Source organism: Poecilia latipinna, unplaced genomic scaffold (genome assembly GCF_001443285.1).
Source record: "Poecilia latipinna isolate Pla-1442-1.1 unplaced genomic scaffold, P_latipinna-1.0 Scaffold498, whole genome shotgun sequence".
Lineage (NCBI taxonomy): Eukaryota > Metazoa > Chordata > Actinopteri > Cyprinodontiformes > Poeciliidae > Poecilia > Poecilia latipinna.
Window position 1 is genome coordinate 464,219 of NW_015113114.1, and position 17,264 is coordinate 481,482.

General features: G+C 40.1%; 1 protein-coding gene across 1 annotated transcript in view; it reads left to right on the forward strand.

Annotated features, from left to right (window-relative positions):
- The window catches only part of trip4 (thyroid hormone receptor interactor 4), an 83,284-nt gene extending 71,076 nt beyond the window's left edge, over positions 1–12,208 (forward strand). Inside the window, exon 13 of the mRNA XM_015040172.1 lies at positions 11,995–12,208. Within this exon, the coding sequence (XP_014895658.1) occupies positions 11,995–12,059 (65 nt within the window). The 3' untranslated portion in view covers positions 12,060–12,208. The remainder of the gene's footprint in view (positions 1–11,994) is intronic.
- The last annotated feature ends 5,056 nt before the right edge of the window (positions 12,209–17,264 follow it).

A 17,264-nucleotide genomic window follows, 5' to 3' on the forward strand; every position in this document is an offset into this window, starting at 1 on the left:
AAAACCTTGGTTCATTTCAAATCTTTGTGACAAGTTCAGCAAAGTTAATTAAATTCAGAACATGCAATTTTTCTATCTCACTATCAGCTGGTTATATTTGAAATATCCATCTGTGCATGCGATTCTGAGCAAGATGAAGTGAAGGTTTTGCTTGCTTGAAAAAGAAAAACCCTGGCAATTCCTCCTTTAAAAGGTATCCTATCTGCAACCCAAATTGTAGCTCTAAGTAACTCTTCAAACATTAAATAATGCATTTATTATTGCATGAGTTTCGCCTCGGGTAACTTCGAAGGCAGAAGCTCCAGTGAAATATGTGCAAATTCCTCAAACCCCCCGAAAAAACTGAACGTATTGGACTTTCTTAAGCTGACAGAACGAAGCTCCGAGCAGTTTTTGAAACATTCATCACTAATTTCCAGCGGACTAAACAGACGCAATGAGCTTTCAGTGTGCACGACTTCTTCTGACAGCCTATTTATGTCCAACGTTGTTTGGCTGACGGACGTTAAACTGTTCAAACACAAGCTGAGCTCTGCTCTGCTGGTCGTCCACTTCCACAGGAAGTTAATCTGCTGTTGGCAAGTTCCTCATTATGTACGTTTGTAGTGGGAATGTGGGCCAGGAGGAAAAGCAGAGATTATTACAAGAGCAATGTGATCCCTAGAGAGGAGAGTCGTTTTTTAAGCCTGTTCTACTCACCATTGGCCTTATAGTGATGCAACTAGGCCTGTGAATGTATTATTTGCATCTACTGATATAATTACAAAAGACATTTGTTGTTTAGATTTATTTACAGTTGTGCAACAAATGGCCATCATTATCCGGTTAATACAGTGTGTGACACCGTTCTTTAAATCACTGCAAGCTTTTCCCACCACGCTTTTCGCAGTGCTTAACTGGACTCCTTGCTTCCCCGCCATCTGTTCTTTCCATTTCCACCCCCTAGACGTAGCGGATCAACGCCGTAAAACCAGTGCTGTCTCAGCAACAAGTGTTTGTTGAGAACCTTCGTCCAGGGTCACCCCAAAAAAATAAAAGATTTTCAGGTCCATCTCTTCAAAAGTTCTGAGTTCATTTTTTAGTTTAGACAAGATTTCTTTACGAACAATGGGACATATTCTGGTGATACGAAGACATGAGTTTGCGGGGATGATGTGACACATAATGGGATTTGTGTAGATTAATTGTCTTGTTACAGTGCAGCTGTGGAGGAATGACCAGATGTTCAACACAGGAGACAGTTGGAGTCGGAATGATGAAAGAGTCTTTTTAGGACAAGAAAAAAGAGCTTGCTAAAAAAAAAAAAAACCTAGCTTGACAATGAAACTACTCCAACCGAGGAATGTTATTTGATTGATTCATGTGAGACCAAATCATTAAATAGGAAGAGGATAAATCAGCATGAAAAGATCAGAATCCTTCCAACATTTGGATGTTATGGACTAACTCATCCAGTTTATCCAAATTCATTTCTTCAACCTGCCTTCCTTGTGTCTTAAAGTTATGGACGGATTAAGTGTGTAAGTGCAACATTTCCAGTTTTTTGTGAAAAGGAAACGTTTTAAGTGAGGCTTGAATTGGAATCATATTTTCGACCAGAGCCCAGACAGATGGTCCAGACTCTCCCTTCACCTCCACTCCAGATTTTAAATCAGAGCGAAACAGCTGGAGGCAAAAGCACTTTGGGGAATACAGAAACCTTTGTGCTCCATGTTAATGTAAAAAGCTGTCATTTTCAACTTTCCTCACACAACATTTAAATCTAAATCCTTAAAAGTAAACTTTTGCTTTTGTAATGGTAAGTCTCCTACTGCTTTCAGGCAATAACTGTGTAATTTAATTTATCAAGGACACATTCTACGATAAGATGATGATTTTCTAAGATACGTTTTACAAGCAACAAAAGGAATGTGGACTATCCCTTTAGACATTACTAATTGACCCTACATTATATGTTTTAGCTGTAGGCAGGTATAACGGGCGTCGTGTCCAACATGTGTCCATGTGTGTATGAAAATGTAAAAAAAATAAATACTTTATTAAACCCAAAGGGAACTTAAAAGTTGTCACTCAAACTGTACAATTTTCTTCAAAGAGTTGTAGATATTGCAGGCAGAAAGAGTGGCCTGTAGCAATCTGTATCACAGTGGTTCTGAAGAAGCCTCTGACTGAGGGAAACTTTAATTTAAAGGAGTCTAATGAAGAGGACATTCAGCGTTTTCCGTAATTGTACAAAGAATCCTTCTTTGCGCCGTCGTCTCCAGATTTTCCACGGTCCACAGAACAAAACCACCCTTCTTAATCAGCTTGTTTAGCCGATTTAAGTCCCTGGATCTAATGATGGCAGAAGAGATTACACATTCACCACAGACTGATAGAAGATCTGCAGGATCTTGTTGCAAACCTTTAAGAACCTAAGCTTCCTCTAGAAATACAGTCTGCCCTGTCTCCTCTTATAGATGACTTTACCGTTGCAACTCCTGTCCAGTCTGCTCTCCAGGTGAACTCTGAAGTATTTGAACTCCTCCACCAACTCCACTGCTTCTCCCACGAAGGAAGTCATGTTCGATCTAATCATGTCTTACTTCATTGAAGACAGAAGAACAGCCATTCTTTCTGCAACTATTCTATGTTCCTATTAGTTAGCCTAGCGTGTTGTGGCTAACTAAAACACGCTAAAGTTGCAGCGTTGATTACTGGTTTTTTTAACTGCGTGCTTACATATTTCGCTTTTTATTTAGCCGCAGTATAATTGTTAGCTCAAGAGAATGTTACACTCTCACGCAGTTTTCTCTTTGCTTGTTGCTTTGCCATAAAAAGTCAGTAGAAGCTAGCAAATGTAATGCATAATGTTTGAACAACCGGCGTAGATCTCACCCTTCAAATAACGCTGTAAAATCTCACCGCGGTTGCAGATCAGTCCCTCGTTGGTTTGTCTCAAACAGAACTAGACCAACTCTAATTATGTTAGCACATGTATGGAGAAAGTTAATACAGGGCTGTCGTTCAAAGCTGTTATACACACAGGTCCATTATTTATAGTGGTCAAATCCGAACCAGCACCTTCTGGGGATAGCGTGTAATAATCACACACTCACATGTGTAACCACTGTATGAATACATATTGAAAACATGTAATTGTGATACTCGTGCCTTCCTTTCTTGACCGTTACACAACGTCTTAGCCACTAGATGAATTTAGCGTCTCAGCCTTGAAGATTTACGTCAGCTGTGGCCGTAAACAGCACTGGGGGTATATCCAACTCTCCTAACGTATCATGAACTTGCAAAGCATGAACGCATGACGCAAATATAGCGTAGAGGTGTTTGTAGTGTCCTGAAAATCTGGACTCACATCATTTGTATTTGGGTTATTATGAATAAAGGCGCAAATTACTCTACTGTGAAAAGAAGAAAACTATCTTTATTGCCACCCCTGATTAAGCCTGCAAGTGTTTACAGCACATTTTAATGAATTAAACATGAGGTGTTAAAAGGCCGGACCTTTAGGTCAGCCACGGCGCGCGAGCTTTTGATGCAATTTAGAAGAACATCCTAAGCTCTAAAGAACTTACTGCATCAACTAATACCAGCAACAATTTTAAAAAACGACAATATTAACGAGCTGCTAAATACAAAACTTGCTCTACTTCCCAGCACCGCGTTTGCTGTCCCCGACTTGTCAGACTCTGGATTTCTGGAGAGTTGTGACAAACTGTCATGTGCGTGACTAAATCGGCTCAACGGTGCAGTGTTGGTTGGAGGAATCACTCAGCCGTTGCAGCCCCTGAGCGTCTGTGGAAACAGCTTCAGGCAGGGAGGTTTGGACAGACCCAGAGATGGGAAGAGACTGTGTTCTCTGCAGCGGGAAGCACGGCTGATGTGTCTTCCTAACCTCTTGCAAACAGCATGCCAGCACAAGTCTCAAACAGCACCTCCTCTATCCACTTGTAAATTCACTGGCTCGGCAGCACAGGAAGGGAATTTAAATTAGGTGTGACTAACGGCGAGATGGGAATCCAGGCAGTTTCCCTCCCCTCTCGCTGTGCTCCCCTGGCTACTGGGGTTTTGTACACATCCACTTTCCTGCAGTGCTTGAGGCTGTCAGCTTGGTTTCACATTCAAAATGACTTCAGCTGGAGGTGCACAAGCTCGACCAGACGGAGAGGAGAAGATAAAAAGGCAGCATCGCTGGGGTGAAGTGTCAATAAGAAAAGGGGAGGAAAGAAATGAAGCCATCAGATTTGCACTTTTACCATATCTGCAGAAATCAAGAAAAAATGTTTTTGTGGTGCTGCTTTGATCTACCAATTAGAACTGAATGCATAGCTAAAGCCAGATATGAGCTCTTTTTTTTAAGATTTCTCATGCGGTCTGCAACGCTCTCAACACTACACAAGCTTTGGAATATCGGATTCAACCTGTACTCATCTAAACACAAAACTACTCCAGTTCTTCTGTCTTAAGGACCAGCGCTGCGCATGTCCAGCTGTAGAAACGTGAAAATCTCCAGGCATTAAATTGATCACTTTGCTCCAGGAAACGACCCATTAGTCTCCCACCTCACAAGAGGCGAGTCAATTGGGCAGTCTGTCTTTCAATTTAGCTCTGGACACATTCAGACTGAGCTTTTATTCTCTTTAAGTCTGAATTTCAATTCAACGATCCACCGCTTAGCCTCACTGCTGGGTTTTGAACGGTCACAGCAGAATCAGAGCTACACTTTAAAAAATATTCAACTTTAGGTGTTTTTGCTCATGTCTTTAGAAATGTTAGTCAATTTTATATTTATTTGAATCAATCTAAATGCTCATCTGAAATTTTTTTTTTTAAAAAGTACCATAAATTCTAATACGAATCTGGAGTTGGTAGTTTAAATCAACAAACCATATATCATATTGGAATATTTCGTAGAGAGCTGTCAAAAAGATTGCTTGGCTATATTACCACATAAAAGATGCAGACAAAGTTGATAAATGCTGAAAAGTTCAAAGATTTCAGTTAACCAATACTCAACATATTTGTAAAGAATAGCAGTGGTCCATTAACGGTTCCCTGAGGAATCCCAGAGTGTTTTGCAGCACTTATTATAAGCAAGCCGTGTTTCGTTAGACTCGTTTTTAAATAAAGATCTGCTTTGAAAACTTTTGCAAAACCTACAGAACTACGAGATGTCACTAATAGTAGGTTAAGAGATAACTGTTGATCAGCCGAACATAAACCATCCAAGTCATTTTTTTTTCTGACTCCACTTTTCATCTCTGACATATTCCAAATTAAAAGTCAATATCTTATAGAAGAGGTTTAGGTTATACAACCAAAATGCCAAACATCATCTTCTAAGATTCTGAACTGAAGGTTCTTTGCCTGTCATGTACTTTCTTATAAAGCACATATTTGATTTGAGCTTCTTTTTTTTGGAATATTCCTCGACTCTGGCTCCCAGTTCAAGCCACTGAATCCTGCCATTAAGTTAAGGTTTGAAAGAGCCCTTTTCACTTTGAGCTACTTCTTAACTTCTTACTCTCGCCTCGGTTTCTTTGTGACAGACTCTGAGCTGGGTTTTTTTTTTTTTTTTTTTTTTTTTTTTTTTTTTTGTGGGAACCCATTGGGAATCACTGAAACAGATAGTTTTCAAGGTGTTACATTCAATCAGAGAGCTGCCGGGTGCTCCATTTTATCTCCCTTTTCTGTGTCACCATTTGTAGGCACGAAGCAATTTCCTCATGCCAGAGTGTGCCTTCACAAGGTGTGTTAACGTGCGGTTTAAAGTGCGTGCCGTATGCATAGCTGTTCCGGGTTTATTATTCAGGTGCGTTGGGATTGATGTGTGATTAAAATAAAAAAAGATACAAAGGGAAAATAGGATTCATCCTTTTTTTTTCCCATTTCTCAGTGCGTGGGCAGTCACTCTTAGAGAGAAACAGCAACCAGCCAATTATTCCTATGATTATTATTGCAAGGAGGCTGATGGACTGCATGTTATTGATGTTGGGGAGGATGTCAGCAGACCTCTATTTCGTTCTAATAAATACTCTTTGCACTCCTGCCCCTGGATTTTCAAGGGATTACACGCAGCCGCTTTCCATCTGCAGCGAGCTGTGCTTTCCCATTATCTGTTACAGTAATAGTATGCGGGTAGTTATATTTGTTATTATGGGAAAAGACTATTTAAGTTTAGTGGACGTCTAAGTGTGTCTGTGTGGCTCGGCGTGTGTTTTTATGGTCTTGATGATGGAGCTGGCCCTCTGCAGACAACCTGTGCTTATTTTATGGCCTTCCATCCCCAGCTGCAGCGCGCGGGCAATAAACCTTCTCTCTAGCAATCTCCAAACAGTGCAGCAATCAATGGGAAATTATCTCAGCCAATCGATGGTCCTGCCTTTCTGTTTCTCTCTCTTTTTTGCCTCCACCAGCCGTGTCCTCCGTCGCTCCCCCGCTCTCATCCCCATCCCTCTTGTCTCCTCTTTTTTTTTTTGCCATCTCTCTGTTTTTTTCCCGCCCACTCCTTCACGCCTCGCCTTCTTCTTCTTCTTCTTTAACTTGCATTTCCCTGAAGCTCTTCTTGACTCCGCAGCACCTATTTTTGAAATGCGACAGCTCAGCAGCTCCGGAGCCATTAGCCAAAGTCGCTTTTTTTTTTTTTTCCACAGGGAATATTTAACGTTTCTGGTCGGAGTCTCCTGGCAGCTGTCTGCTTGTAAGACCCAGGGTTTCTGTCCTCCCACTCGTTGTCCTCCGGTTGACAGCAAATAGTTGCTCAAAACCTTGTTATTGTTCTCCTGTTTGCTGAGAGATACGATTTAATGAGGGGAGATAACTGTCTGAAAGACGCTTCCTAAGCGGTTGCCTTTCATTTATCAGCAGAGCCGGTGTTGAGCTTCTCTCTTTAGTAATACTGGTACCAGTTAATCAGTCGTGGGATCAGACGTGTCGCGGTTCCAGCTTTTCTTCTTCAGATCTGAACCCTGTCCTCCACAGGCGGAGTTTAAGCTGTTTTATTGTAGCCATAGATCCCACAACCCTTAGTATGCTAAAGAGGTCATTCAAAGTTACGATTCGTCAGGGAAAGATGTCAGCAACATTCAACTCTTTGGAAATCTGGAAAGACATTTTTTATCTTTTGTTGTTTTGTTTTTTTTATCTAGAAGCTTAAACCACTTCAACCATCTCTCACTTTTCACACGGTTCAGTTTCTCAGCTGTAGCTATAGACGGCTTTATGCGGCTAATCTGCAGCAGACGGTTAGGCCACATTTCTAAAACGTGGTCGAGCTCAGCCAACAAGACTTCTGGTTTTTCGCCGCGTCCGGCACCTGGTGCTTTTATTTTTGGCATCACCTCTCAAAGCTGAGGCAGCACTTGAAAGGGATGTGAAACAACAGCTGTATTGTCACACGTGTCCCTGCGTGTTGCAGAGATGCAACACGCAGCAACTTCTCTCATCGGCGAGCAGCAGTCACCTTTCTAACACCTTTGTTTCCTGAGCAGGTCAAAGAGCACACTGCATCTTTCGCTTTCTCTTTCTTTTGATATATAAATGGTGTTCAAATGTTAGTTTGTGTGTAAAAAGGAAAATGAAGGAGGGAGGGCGGGGGGAAAAGTGCCGATTGTCAGAAGCTGCTAAACAATTAAGGAACTTGTTGAAGACTAAAGCAATTAGTCACTTTTAATTACCAGATGAACAAAGGGGCTTGTCAGTGACATCACCGGCTAAAATACCCACCAGGTTAAAATACAAAGAGACTGGGTAAAAACTTTAAATCAAATCTGTGTATGGTTTGTTTTTTAGTTTTTCCATTTCAAAATAAAATATGAAAAAAACAAAAAAGGGGGTGTTTTTTTTTTTTTTTAGTTTTCAAAACGAAAGAGAGGGAAATGAAAACTTTTAGAATAATAATAAAAAAGAAATTCGTATTGTTTTAATAGTTAAAACAATGTCGAGCTTTATTGGTAAACCATGGCCTAAATTGCAACCACATTACATTTTCACTTGGCTCTTCAGAAACAACCAAAGTTTCACCATCCGCTTTTGCCAATTCACATCAATTGCATATCAGTTCATTTCTCTTCGCACTAAAGCATTGTGGCGAATTAGAGAGAGATGCATGTTCCAAAAAGTCCTTCTAAATCAAGCGGTGCAACTTTAACGTTATATTTGCTGAAGTCTTACAACTATTTTCGATAGATTGTGATTCTGATGTTTGCTTTTGCTCAGTCATCTGAATTATGTTAGATTAAACGCCCTGATCAAACCTAATTAACATGACCAACTTGCTGGTAGATATTATAGTTGCATTACCACATGAAGTAACTTTAGACTATAAGTAGACCATAAATTAGCATAATGGCACGTTTGAGACATCCTGTACAAATTGACTCGAGGTTGGCGCGAAACATCCAGAGGTAATGAAATCCTTCTTATTCTAGAAAAAGTTGCTTTAAAAAGATTCAAGCTAAAAGAGGGCAAAGTAGCAAAGCAGCCAAATGACCCGGTGCCGTTTTTCAGAATAATTAATGTCACCACTTTGTTGATGATGTTTGCTTTGTAACAATGGCCGCAGTTTAGAGTAACAGACATTTGACCTCGTTAATCTTTCAAAGTCCTGTAATCATGTATTGCGTGTCCTCCAACGGGGTGAACAGGAAGTTTGCTGATGTTATGTTAAAACCACACCATAGCTTATTAATAACCATAATGCTGAAACAAAAAAAACAAAGCAATCCCCGGAAGCTGACAAAAGATTCGCTGTCTGGCTCTAGTGTCATCAAATGATTCATGCTTTCATGTAAGTAAATCTGCCCTTTCTCTTTCTAAGAACATGAGTCCCTTAAACCGGCGAACATATTTACAACGCTCTACCTCTACATTAACGCTTTGTTTGCAGAGCCAGTAGCTGTTCTTGAATTTTTACGCTTGGCTTTGCACTCATGAGCACAGGGAGCTAACCACAGACTGAGTCCTCAGTCCCTCCTCGCTTGCTTTGACTCTGACAATCAGCTTGTTTTCATTTTTGCCAATAACACGGCGGCGTCTCACGGAAACGTCACCGTGTTATGAGAAGAAGACAAAAAAAATAATAATAATAAATTACCGCAGCAAATTTCCCACAATATTGATTCTGGCTCTTGCTTTCCACACCCCGTACAAAACACCCACAAGGAGAGCTGGAGAGGACAGAACCAGTTGGAGGAGTTCGACGATTAGCTTCCCAGAACACAGAGAGCCTGCCTATGCTGGCACAACACTGCTCAGACTCGGGCTCTGCTGAGCACAACTGCCATCTCTGGGTTTTATGATACAGTTGTTGGGCTCTTACCATCTAATATTTATTTCCCCCCCCACACACACACACACACACCCATCTAACAGACACGCTACAGTGGATCTGCTCCCTGGCCTTTGTCTGCTGAATGTTTCAAAAAGCATTTTAAACTTGCCGTGAAATTCTGCTAAGATGAATTTGTTTTTAATCTAATCTAGGATAAGCTCTTGGCAGCCTTTACCAAATAGTAATAATAATAAAAATTTTAAAAAATCTGGAGACGTTTCCATGCCAAAGCAACACTCACTGACACACTGACAGCCGTTCAAGACGGGCTTGGAAACGGTGAGCAAACAGCGCTTGTGCTAAACACCGTGTTTATGCCGCTGCTACCCACAGAGTTCAGCCATAAAGTGACAGCATGAAAAAAAGAGAGCACGAGTGACAACTGCAGCTCCTGGCTGTCACACTCGTATCATTCTCATCCCTGCCTCCGACACGGGGGGAGAGAAAACAGCCGGCTAATGCTGCGGTTTCACAAACGGGAGGCTTGTGTGAGGCGGTGAGACACGGGGTTATTATTTGCTCTGCAGTTAAGGACAAGGTCGACACGGGTTATCGGAATCCAGCAGGGGTTGTTCTGCAGAAAAGGACAAAAGCAGCGGCGCGTAGTTTGGGAGGATGAGCTCTAATGGAGAAATGTGATCAATACTGGGGATGCTGTATTGACAGAAAAAGGTTGCAGTTACGGTAGATTAGGAGGTCAGCTCTGGTCAGTGGCTTGCAGGGGCGTTTGTTGCTTTCATGGCCAGCAACGTTTATATGAATAACAACATGCAGAAATCCTTCCTGAAGATGCACTCTTGACAGACGTGCTCGGATATTTACATTCTGTGGACCGTCAGACAAAATAATGATAAATGAATGGTATTATAGAAGCTAACATGTTCTTCTCTCACAGTTTTCAGCTGTTTCTCCTGATTATTCAACTATAGATTAAATTGATCAGCTTCAACTCTGAACCAAAACCAGTTGCATAGTTTTGATCCAGTGGTGTTTCTGGTTTTTCCTTTTCTTCTGTATTTTTATCGTCAAAATCAGAAATTAGTGTTGGTGTTGGCATCCAAATGACCTGTTATCTGCATCTACAGAGCAACATTCCCAAATACTTTTCTTCATGTTATAACGATGCTCTTTGCTAGATGTTAGTATAAGACATGTTTATGTTTTCTTGTGATAATATACAGGTACATGCTGTATATTATCACAGAAGTGATAATATACAGGGGTGATATAAAAGTGGGGTTCGATCCCCACTTTTCACCTGCTCGCCAATTCGGCTCTTTGGCGACTTTTACTTCATAAAAGTGGTTTAACTTTAACCCTTCCTGTCATTGGATCACTACAATCTAATAACTCATTAGATTGTAGGTATGTTTTGTGAAGCAATTAGTTTTACACTTTCTCAACAAAAATATCAAAGGACATGCGAGCCTAAAGCCAGTTGGCATGGCCAGTTTATTTGTGTGGCGTGGTTGTAAATCTATTTGCACGTGTGTTGTGGGTGTGTCCTGAATGAATTCCTCAAGATCAGATTTTTGTCATAGCGTGCACGCCAGGAGATGATACGTCTGAGGGCAACTTTCAAGAAACTTGGAATGTTTAACAAAATGTTTAAGAAATGAGAGTTGTGCATTCACCAGCTTCTGAAACCTTAGACTTTCATCCCAACATCAATGCATATAAAGTATTTGCGGTCGCTAGCATCACACATCACATAGTTAGCTAGTTATGGTTTGTCACTAACAACAACTTTATTAGTTCAGTTTTGGCCAAGTATAATAAAGATGTCAACTCAACCGTATAACTTTCATTTGGAATCACTGCAAGAAAACAAAAGTTCTTCAATATATGCATGCAAAATCCAATGTCTTAATTTGAATTCTGTATGAATTAATACATTTATAAATGAGTAAATAAAAGATGGAGAACATTTCTGTGGCATCACTGTAAATTATCCCCACCAAAACAGACACTAGGAGTTTTGAACAGTGTAGTTTCGAAATACTGGCGTTCCACAGGGATCTATGTTGGTCCTGAGTAAATTCTTTGAACATAGATACAATTATGTTTATTTTTTCAATCCACATTTGCACGTCTTTTTATGCTGATGACACCTCCTATATATCCTATATATTTTTTTTATCCGATGTTTAGATTTTCACAAATACATTACGTTGATGACATCAAGACTGTCATAATAATCTATTTGTCTTTCATAAAACATTTTATTTCCTCTGTTCTAAGACATTACAATAATAATAACTGCATTAAAAACCTTCCCTACAGTGATACAGGCCTGGTGTATTTGGCCGAGTTGTCGAACTTAACTTGAAGACGTAGCATTTAGCCGTTTCGTTGTGTCTCGGGTTTTTGTTGCATTTAATGCTCCTGTAATTAAACCTCTGAATTAAAGCATGTCTTGTTTTGCTGCCAACAAAAGCTATTTTCCCGTCTCCTCTGTTGAATAAAAGGTCTCATTGGTCTTTTCCTTCATCATCTCGATGTCTCTGTGCATCAACCCGAGGCCGCCTGTAATCAGCAGCCCTTGAGCTCTCAGAAAGGTCATTCTGTCCCTTTGATGGTGTTTTGATTCATCCCTTCCTCTTCTCTCTCCTCCCACCCTTCCTCTACTCCACCACCCTCTCCACTCCCCCTCTTTCTTGCAGGGAAGCTGGAGAGCCACTATCACCAGGGTGCCAAGAAGGGGCTGGTCCCATCAGCTGCAGTGTGACACTAGAGGAAAGGCTCTTTGCTCACATGGCACATTCACATTTTCTGGTCTCAATCTGGACTGGAGTTTATGACCAATGCTGTTTGAATCTTTGATTCTGATGACTTGTATTTGCAGCAGTCCAATAAAAGTTTGATTATTATTGTAAATGACTATTTCTTTTGCAAATCCCTATGAAGTTGTGTTTAAAAAAGATTCAAACTGCTCTTGTAGTCGCACACAGATTAGAAAAGCAGAGCCTAAACGGCTACTAGAGAAATGCAGCTCGACTTCCCTCGCTAGAGGCTGGCCTGTCATTACCCGTCTTTCACTTAGGGCCACATTTACACGAACAATAGCACTTTGTTAAAAAAGCACAGCCATGCCATTAGTTTCAATGAAACCATTTGATTACAGCAGCGAGGGCGGGGAGGGGGGGGGCGGTCGATGCCAAAGGCAACAACCAACAGGGGAAACAGGAATGCAGAAGATGGTTAACTCTGACTGAACACTGCAATCAGTCATCCTCAGTCAACATTCGTTTATTTATTTTTTCTTTTTTGAATTTTGTTTTCACCTCGAAATGGTAGCGCGGAGGACGACTAAGTACCCACTGAGAGTTGCTGGTTCTGATAAGCCCTCCGTTTGGGATTTACCTTCGATGGAATTCGATCCTCCTTCCGAGTACGTGTAGCAACATGCCAGAGCGGAGGATAACGCCTGGACACATGGGTATTTTCAGCCTAAACAACATGCGTTATCTTTCCTGGGTGTGTCCTTCCTGCTCATCTCCACAGAGCTTCAAACCTGTTTTCCACAGCAAACTCCGTAAAACAGTCGGTGCTGGATGTTGATGATCTACGTTACTGATCATTTCAGAAAATGTCGGCAACGTTCTTAACACCTAGCGTTCATAGCTCTTGTTGTTGTAGCTGATTGCGTAGTTCCAGTCTGTCACTTCAGCGTGTTAAACTGAGTACAAATGGTCTTATGAAACGCAGCCCACATGTGGGTTCAGTCTGCAAGGCCCACTGAGACCCAAGATCGCAGCAGTGATAGAGAAGGTTAAACTATGCAGCGCATGCTATTAAGTGTGTGTAATAGAATGTTGGAAAATGTTGCCAAACATGCAGTTTGTGAGTCACCTCTGCTCAGAACGAGGCAGGGCAGAAAACACAAAGATGTGGTTGATGATAAAGAAGTTTAGACTATAAGGAGAAAAGACTAGAAGACAGCAATCCTGGTGTGTTTCTCATAAAGCAAAAGTCGAGAAAAGATTGGACATGGACACATCCTGAATGGAAACACAGCGTAATCAACCAGTCACGGTTGGACTTCAACTTGACATAGTTCCCCGTAAAGCGAAGCAAACCTACAAATTGTTTTCTTTGAAGCAAACTTAAGATAAAAATGTCACTGCATAATTCAGCTTTTGAGGGAAAAAAAAAAAATCTTCCTCAGATGAATCCTTTCTTAAGCTCTACTAACTATATGTTCTTGAGAGGATTTCTCAGGAGACAACATACGTTGATGGGGTGTGTTCTGGTTTCATTTTTAATGCAGACTGGAATGTGGACATGACTTAACAAGGTTGAGTCAAAATTCTTTCATAGTACCTGCATAGACTAAAGGGTTTCACTGTCAGTCTGTTCCTCTGACAGTGAAACCCATTTTTAGATTGTGGGGGCAATAAAAGGGAATTTCATAGTTTTTTTTTTTTCTTTTTTTTTTTTTTTGTTAAATGTGGGCATTTACATTACATCAAGTTAACTGCCTGAGAGTTTCTTCTTCTATTGAATGGATATGTAGGTTAAAGTACGACCCAAAAATCATTAATGGTGAGGACAAACTGATTGGCACTCACTGTGAGCAGCATTTAAAACTCTAAATTTCTAAATTAATGTCAATTTTAGCTTCTTAGCTTAGGACAAAGCACACTTTTCTAGAAAATATTAATAGGAAGTTGAGTGGATACTGGTTAGGGCTTACATTTTTCCCGTTTGTGTTTACGCATCCTGTTTGTAACCATAAATGTCGCTCAGGAGGATTTATAAACACAGATATGAAACCTCAAATCTGGATCATCTTTGCAGTTTTAAACACAGGTCTGACACCATAAATATAACACTTGTTTGCAGTTTACAAACACTGGTCTGACACGCAAAGGCGACTCGTGTTTTTAGCTTATAAAACACATCTAAAACCCTCCAGTGAAACACACATTTACAGCTTATAAACGCAGATTTGAAACCCCAAATTCAACACCAATTGGCACTTCATGAACACAAATGAGGACTTGGCCTTTAGGCTCGATATTAACTGGTTTATTTGTTGTTGTTTTAAATGGAACCAGTTAAAATCAAGCTTAGCCCCAGTCCTAGATTAGCACTTGAACTGACTTGGTAGAAACATCAAGTAATATAGAAACTACAATAACTCCTGGTTAAAGATCCATTATTACATAAAAAGAAGTAGTCTATAGTTGGAGTGCAGCCTTTTGACGTAACTCCCCTACAAATACTAAAATAAAAATGCTACAGCTGCAATATTCACTTCAAATAATTTAAAAAAAAATAGTCACAGTTTTACATAAAAATGATCTTGGAGTCCACTGTTGCTGCTTTCCATGAGGTGCTTTAATTACATATTCAGCACCTACATCAAAAACAAACTCTGCTGTATTGGCTCCTTAACTGCTGCTGTGACAGGCTGTTCCTGACATATTTCATGCACAATGTAATTTTATGTTTTCACTTGTTTCTGCATTGCCGTGCGTGTGTGTGTGTGTGTGCGTGTGTGTATTCCTCTCAAATGTGTTGAATGGCTCCTTGACTAAGCTCTTTCAAGCCCAAGGGTGTGTTTCACCACGGTTTGAAAAGCATTGCGTGATTCACCAACACACTCTCTCTCTCTCACACACACATGATGGGTTGTTATGTTTTTTTGCCAGTGCCTGGCATTGTGATTCGCCGTTGATTAGCTTAGATTTAGTCTTGTTTGAGTTGCAGATTAGCCACAACTCTGTGCTCCGCTCCATTCAGGCTGAGGACGTGTAATTGTACCAGCCCTCCCAGTAATCTCCCAGGCTGAGAATGTAAGAGGTCTCCTTTGTAAAGATCTTCAATAGAAGGTGTTTTTTTTTTTTGTCAGAGAGGTTGCCCAAGAATTGAGTGAACTGAGCCTCTAGTGAATTAGTGATGACAGCTACTTGCCCTGTGGGTGGCCTTTTTTCTTTTTTTTCCTTCTTCTTCGTCTTCTGTTTTCCTGTCTTCCAGATCGGCTGCATTTCTCCGGATGGGAACAGACATCCAAGTTCACATAAACAAGGGCTGTTTGCTGTTACGCCGAACAATTAAGCGCATGCAGTTTTTACTAAGCCTCTTTAGATAAACACCATGAGATCATGTGCTGTTGGTTTTTCTTGTACAAAAGATGATGTGATGTGCTTGAGTGGAGCAAAGGCTCACTGTGAACCTTTTAAATTGGAAAAAGACCTGAACTACAATGAACTCATTGATGAAATGGTTGCAGCGTTCATTCAGTTCACATGTGCGTATTATACTTCATCGGATGGAAAAATGGTTAGGAGGGTTTTGTTTTTTGTTTTTTTGTTTTTTAAAGCTTGTACAAAACGAATTATGTCAAAGAGTCAATTGGGGCCACCTACAGTATTTACTGCCTAGTAAGAAGTGAGCTACTACTTAATCTTTTTTAAAGACGTTGCATTAAGAGTCAGCCTTGTTATTTAAGCTAAACCTATACAGGCTGTATTTGTATTCGTCTTCCAAGCTCTCATTTTCACATCCGTAGCTGTGCAGTAGTTGTTTCCTAAGCCTGGTTTATGCTCGACACGTCTGAGTGGACCGAATTTTCTGCACTGTGCGTCTCTAAAATGTTTGCAGCTACGCAGGCAGTTCTGTGCAGGAAAAAAAATGGAGGAAGAAAGAGACAAACGCTCGCAAAGAGAAACATTTTTAAGATTACGCCCACACATATATATTTATACATTATATATATAATTTTTTATTTTTTTTTACTTCTAAGCAAATGGCATAGTGTTGTACACATGCCATATGCGCCCTGACATGCTCCCTAGACTCCAGCAGGAAAAGCGGTTTGCTTTTCAGATTAATAATAAAATTTAAAGATTGTAAATGTGGAATCCCTCAAGGCTCAGTATTGGGACCTTTTTATATAATACAGTTGATGAAATAGTGAAACTCCACAAGCAGATCAGGTTGTATGTAAGTTGGAATAAAAGAAATATGTGATTTTTGGTAACTACAAAACAAACCCTGGTTGATTACTGTGTTTGATTAGGAAGGGAATTGGAGTTTCCCTTGAGTTATTGGAAATCTGGTAGCGACAACATAAAATGACAATAGGAAGAAGCAACAAGAATTTGATACAATGTAGCTGCAAACAGAAATACCAACAGTCGTTTTACTAAGTATCATGTTGAAATTTAAGAGCATGGCACATTTAAAAATGCTATTTCTATTTTCTAATTTTCTTTTTGCTCCCTTTCTACTGGTGTATCTTTTTCTCTTCAATTTTGTCACATTGATTTTATGAATTTGAGAAATATTCTAATAAAACTAAACTGAACTGATTGACAATGTTACAATTACTTAAAGAAAATGACAAATGTTGGGATGTTTTTGTTTTTTTAATTTGCATCATTATACAACGTTCTCTTTTTAGCAGTTTGTCTGCCCTCTGACCCTTGCAAGGGGGGCAATCTGGAGTGTAGCTGGTGCTCCTCTGCATCAGAATGAGTCAGCCGAGGTTGTTCAGGCATATGATCCGATATTGGAGACTCCCATTGGTTTCCTGTCACCTCCCACTGGGGGACTCACAACTCCCTGGACAGAATCAAAGTAAATATTCCTTCTGGCGTGAGGACATCTCTAGATTTCCAAAAACTGAGCCCGAGAGTGTATTATGTATGTTATGCCTTATAAATCTGGACCTGGATTATAGCTCTGAATACCAATCTTCTGAAGCAACATTTCTGAAGTTAAGAAAAATTTAGATGTTTGGTAAATGCTAATAGCGTAACTCTTAAAAAGGACGAGGATACAAATACTGAAGATAACAAAAATATTATCAGTTGTGGCTTGATTTAATTAATTTTTTTTTTTTTTTTTTTTTTTTTTTTTTCGCCGTTTTTACCCCTTTTTTTTTTTGGGGTTTATTTTTTACCACAAAAAAAATTTTTTTTAA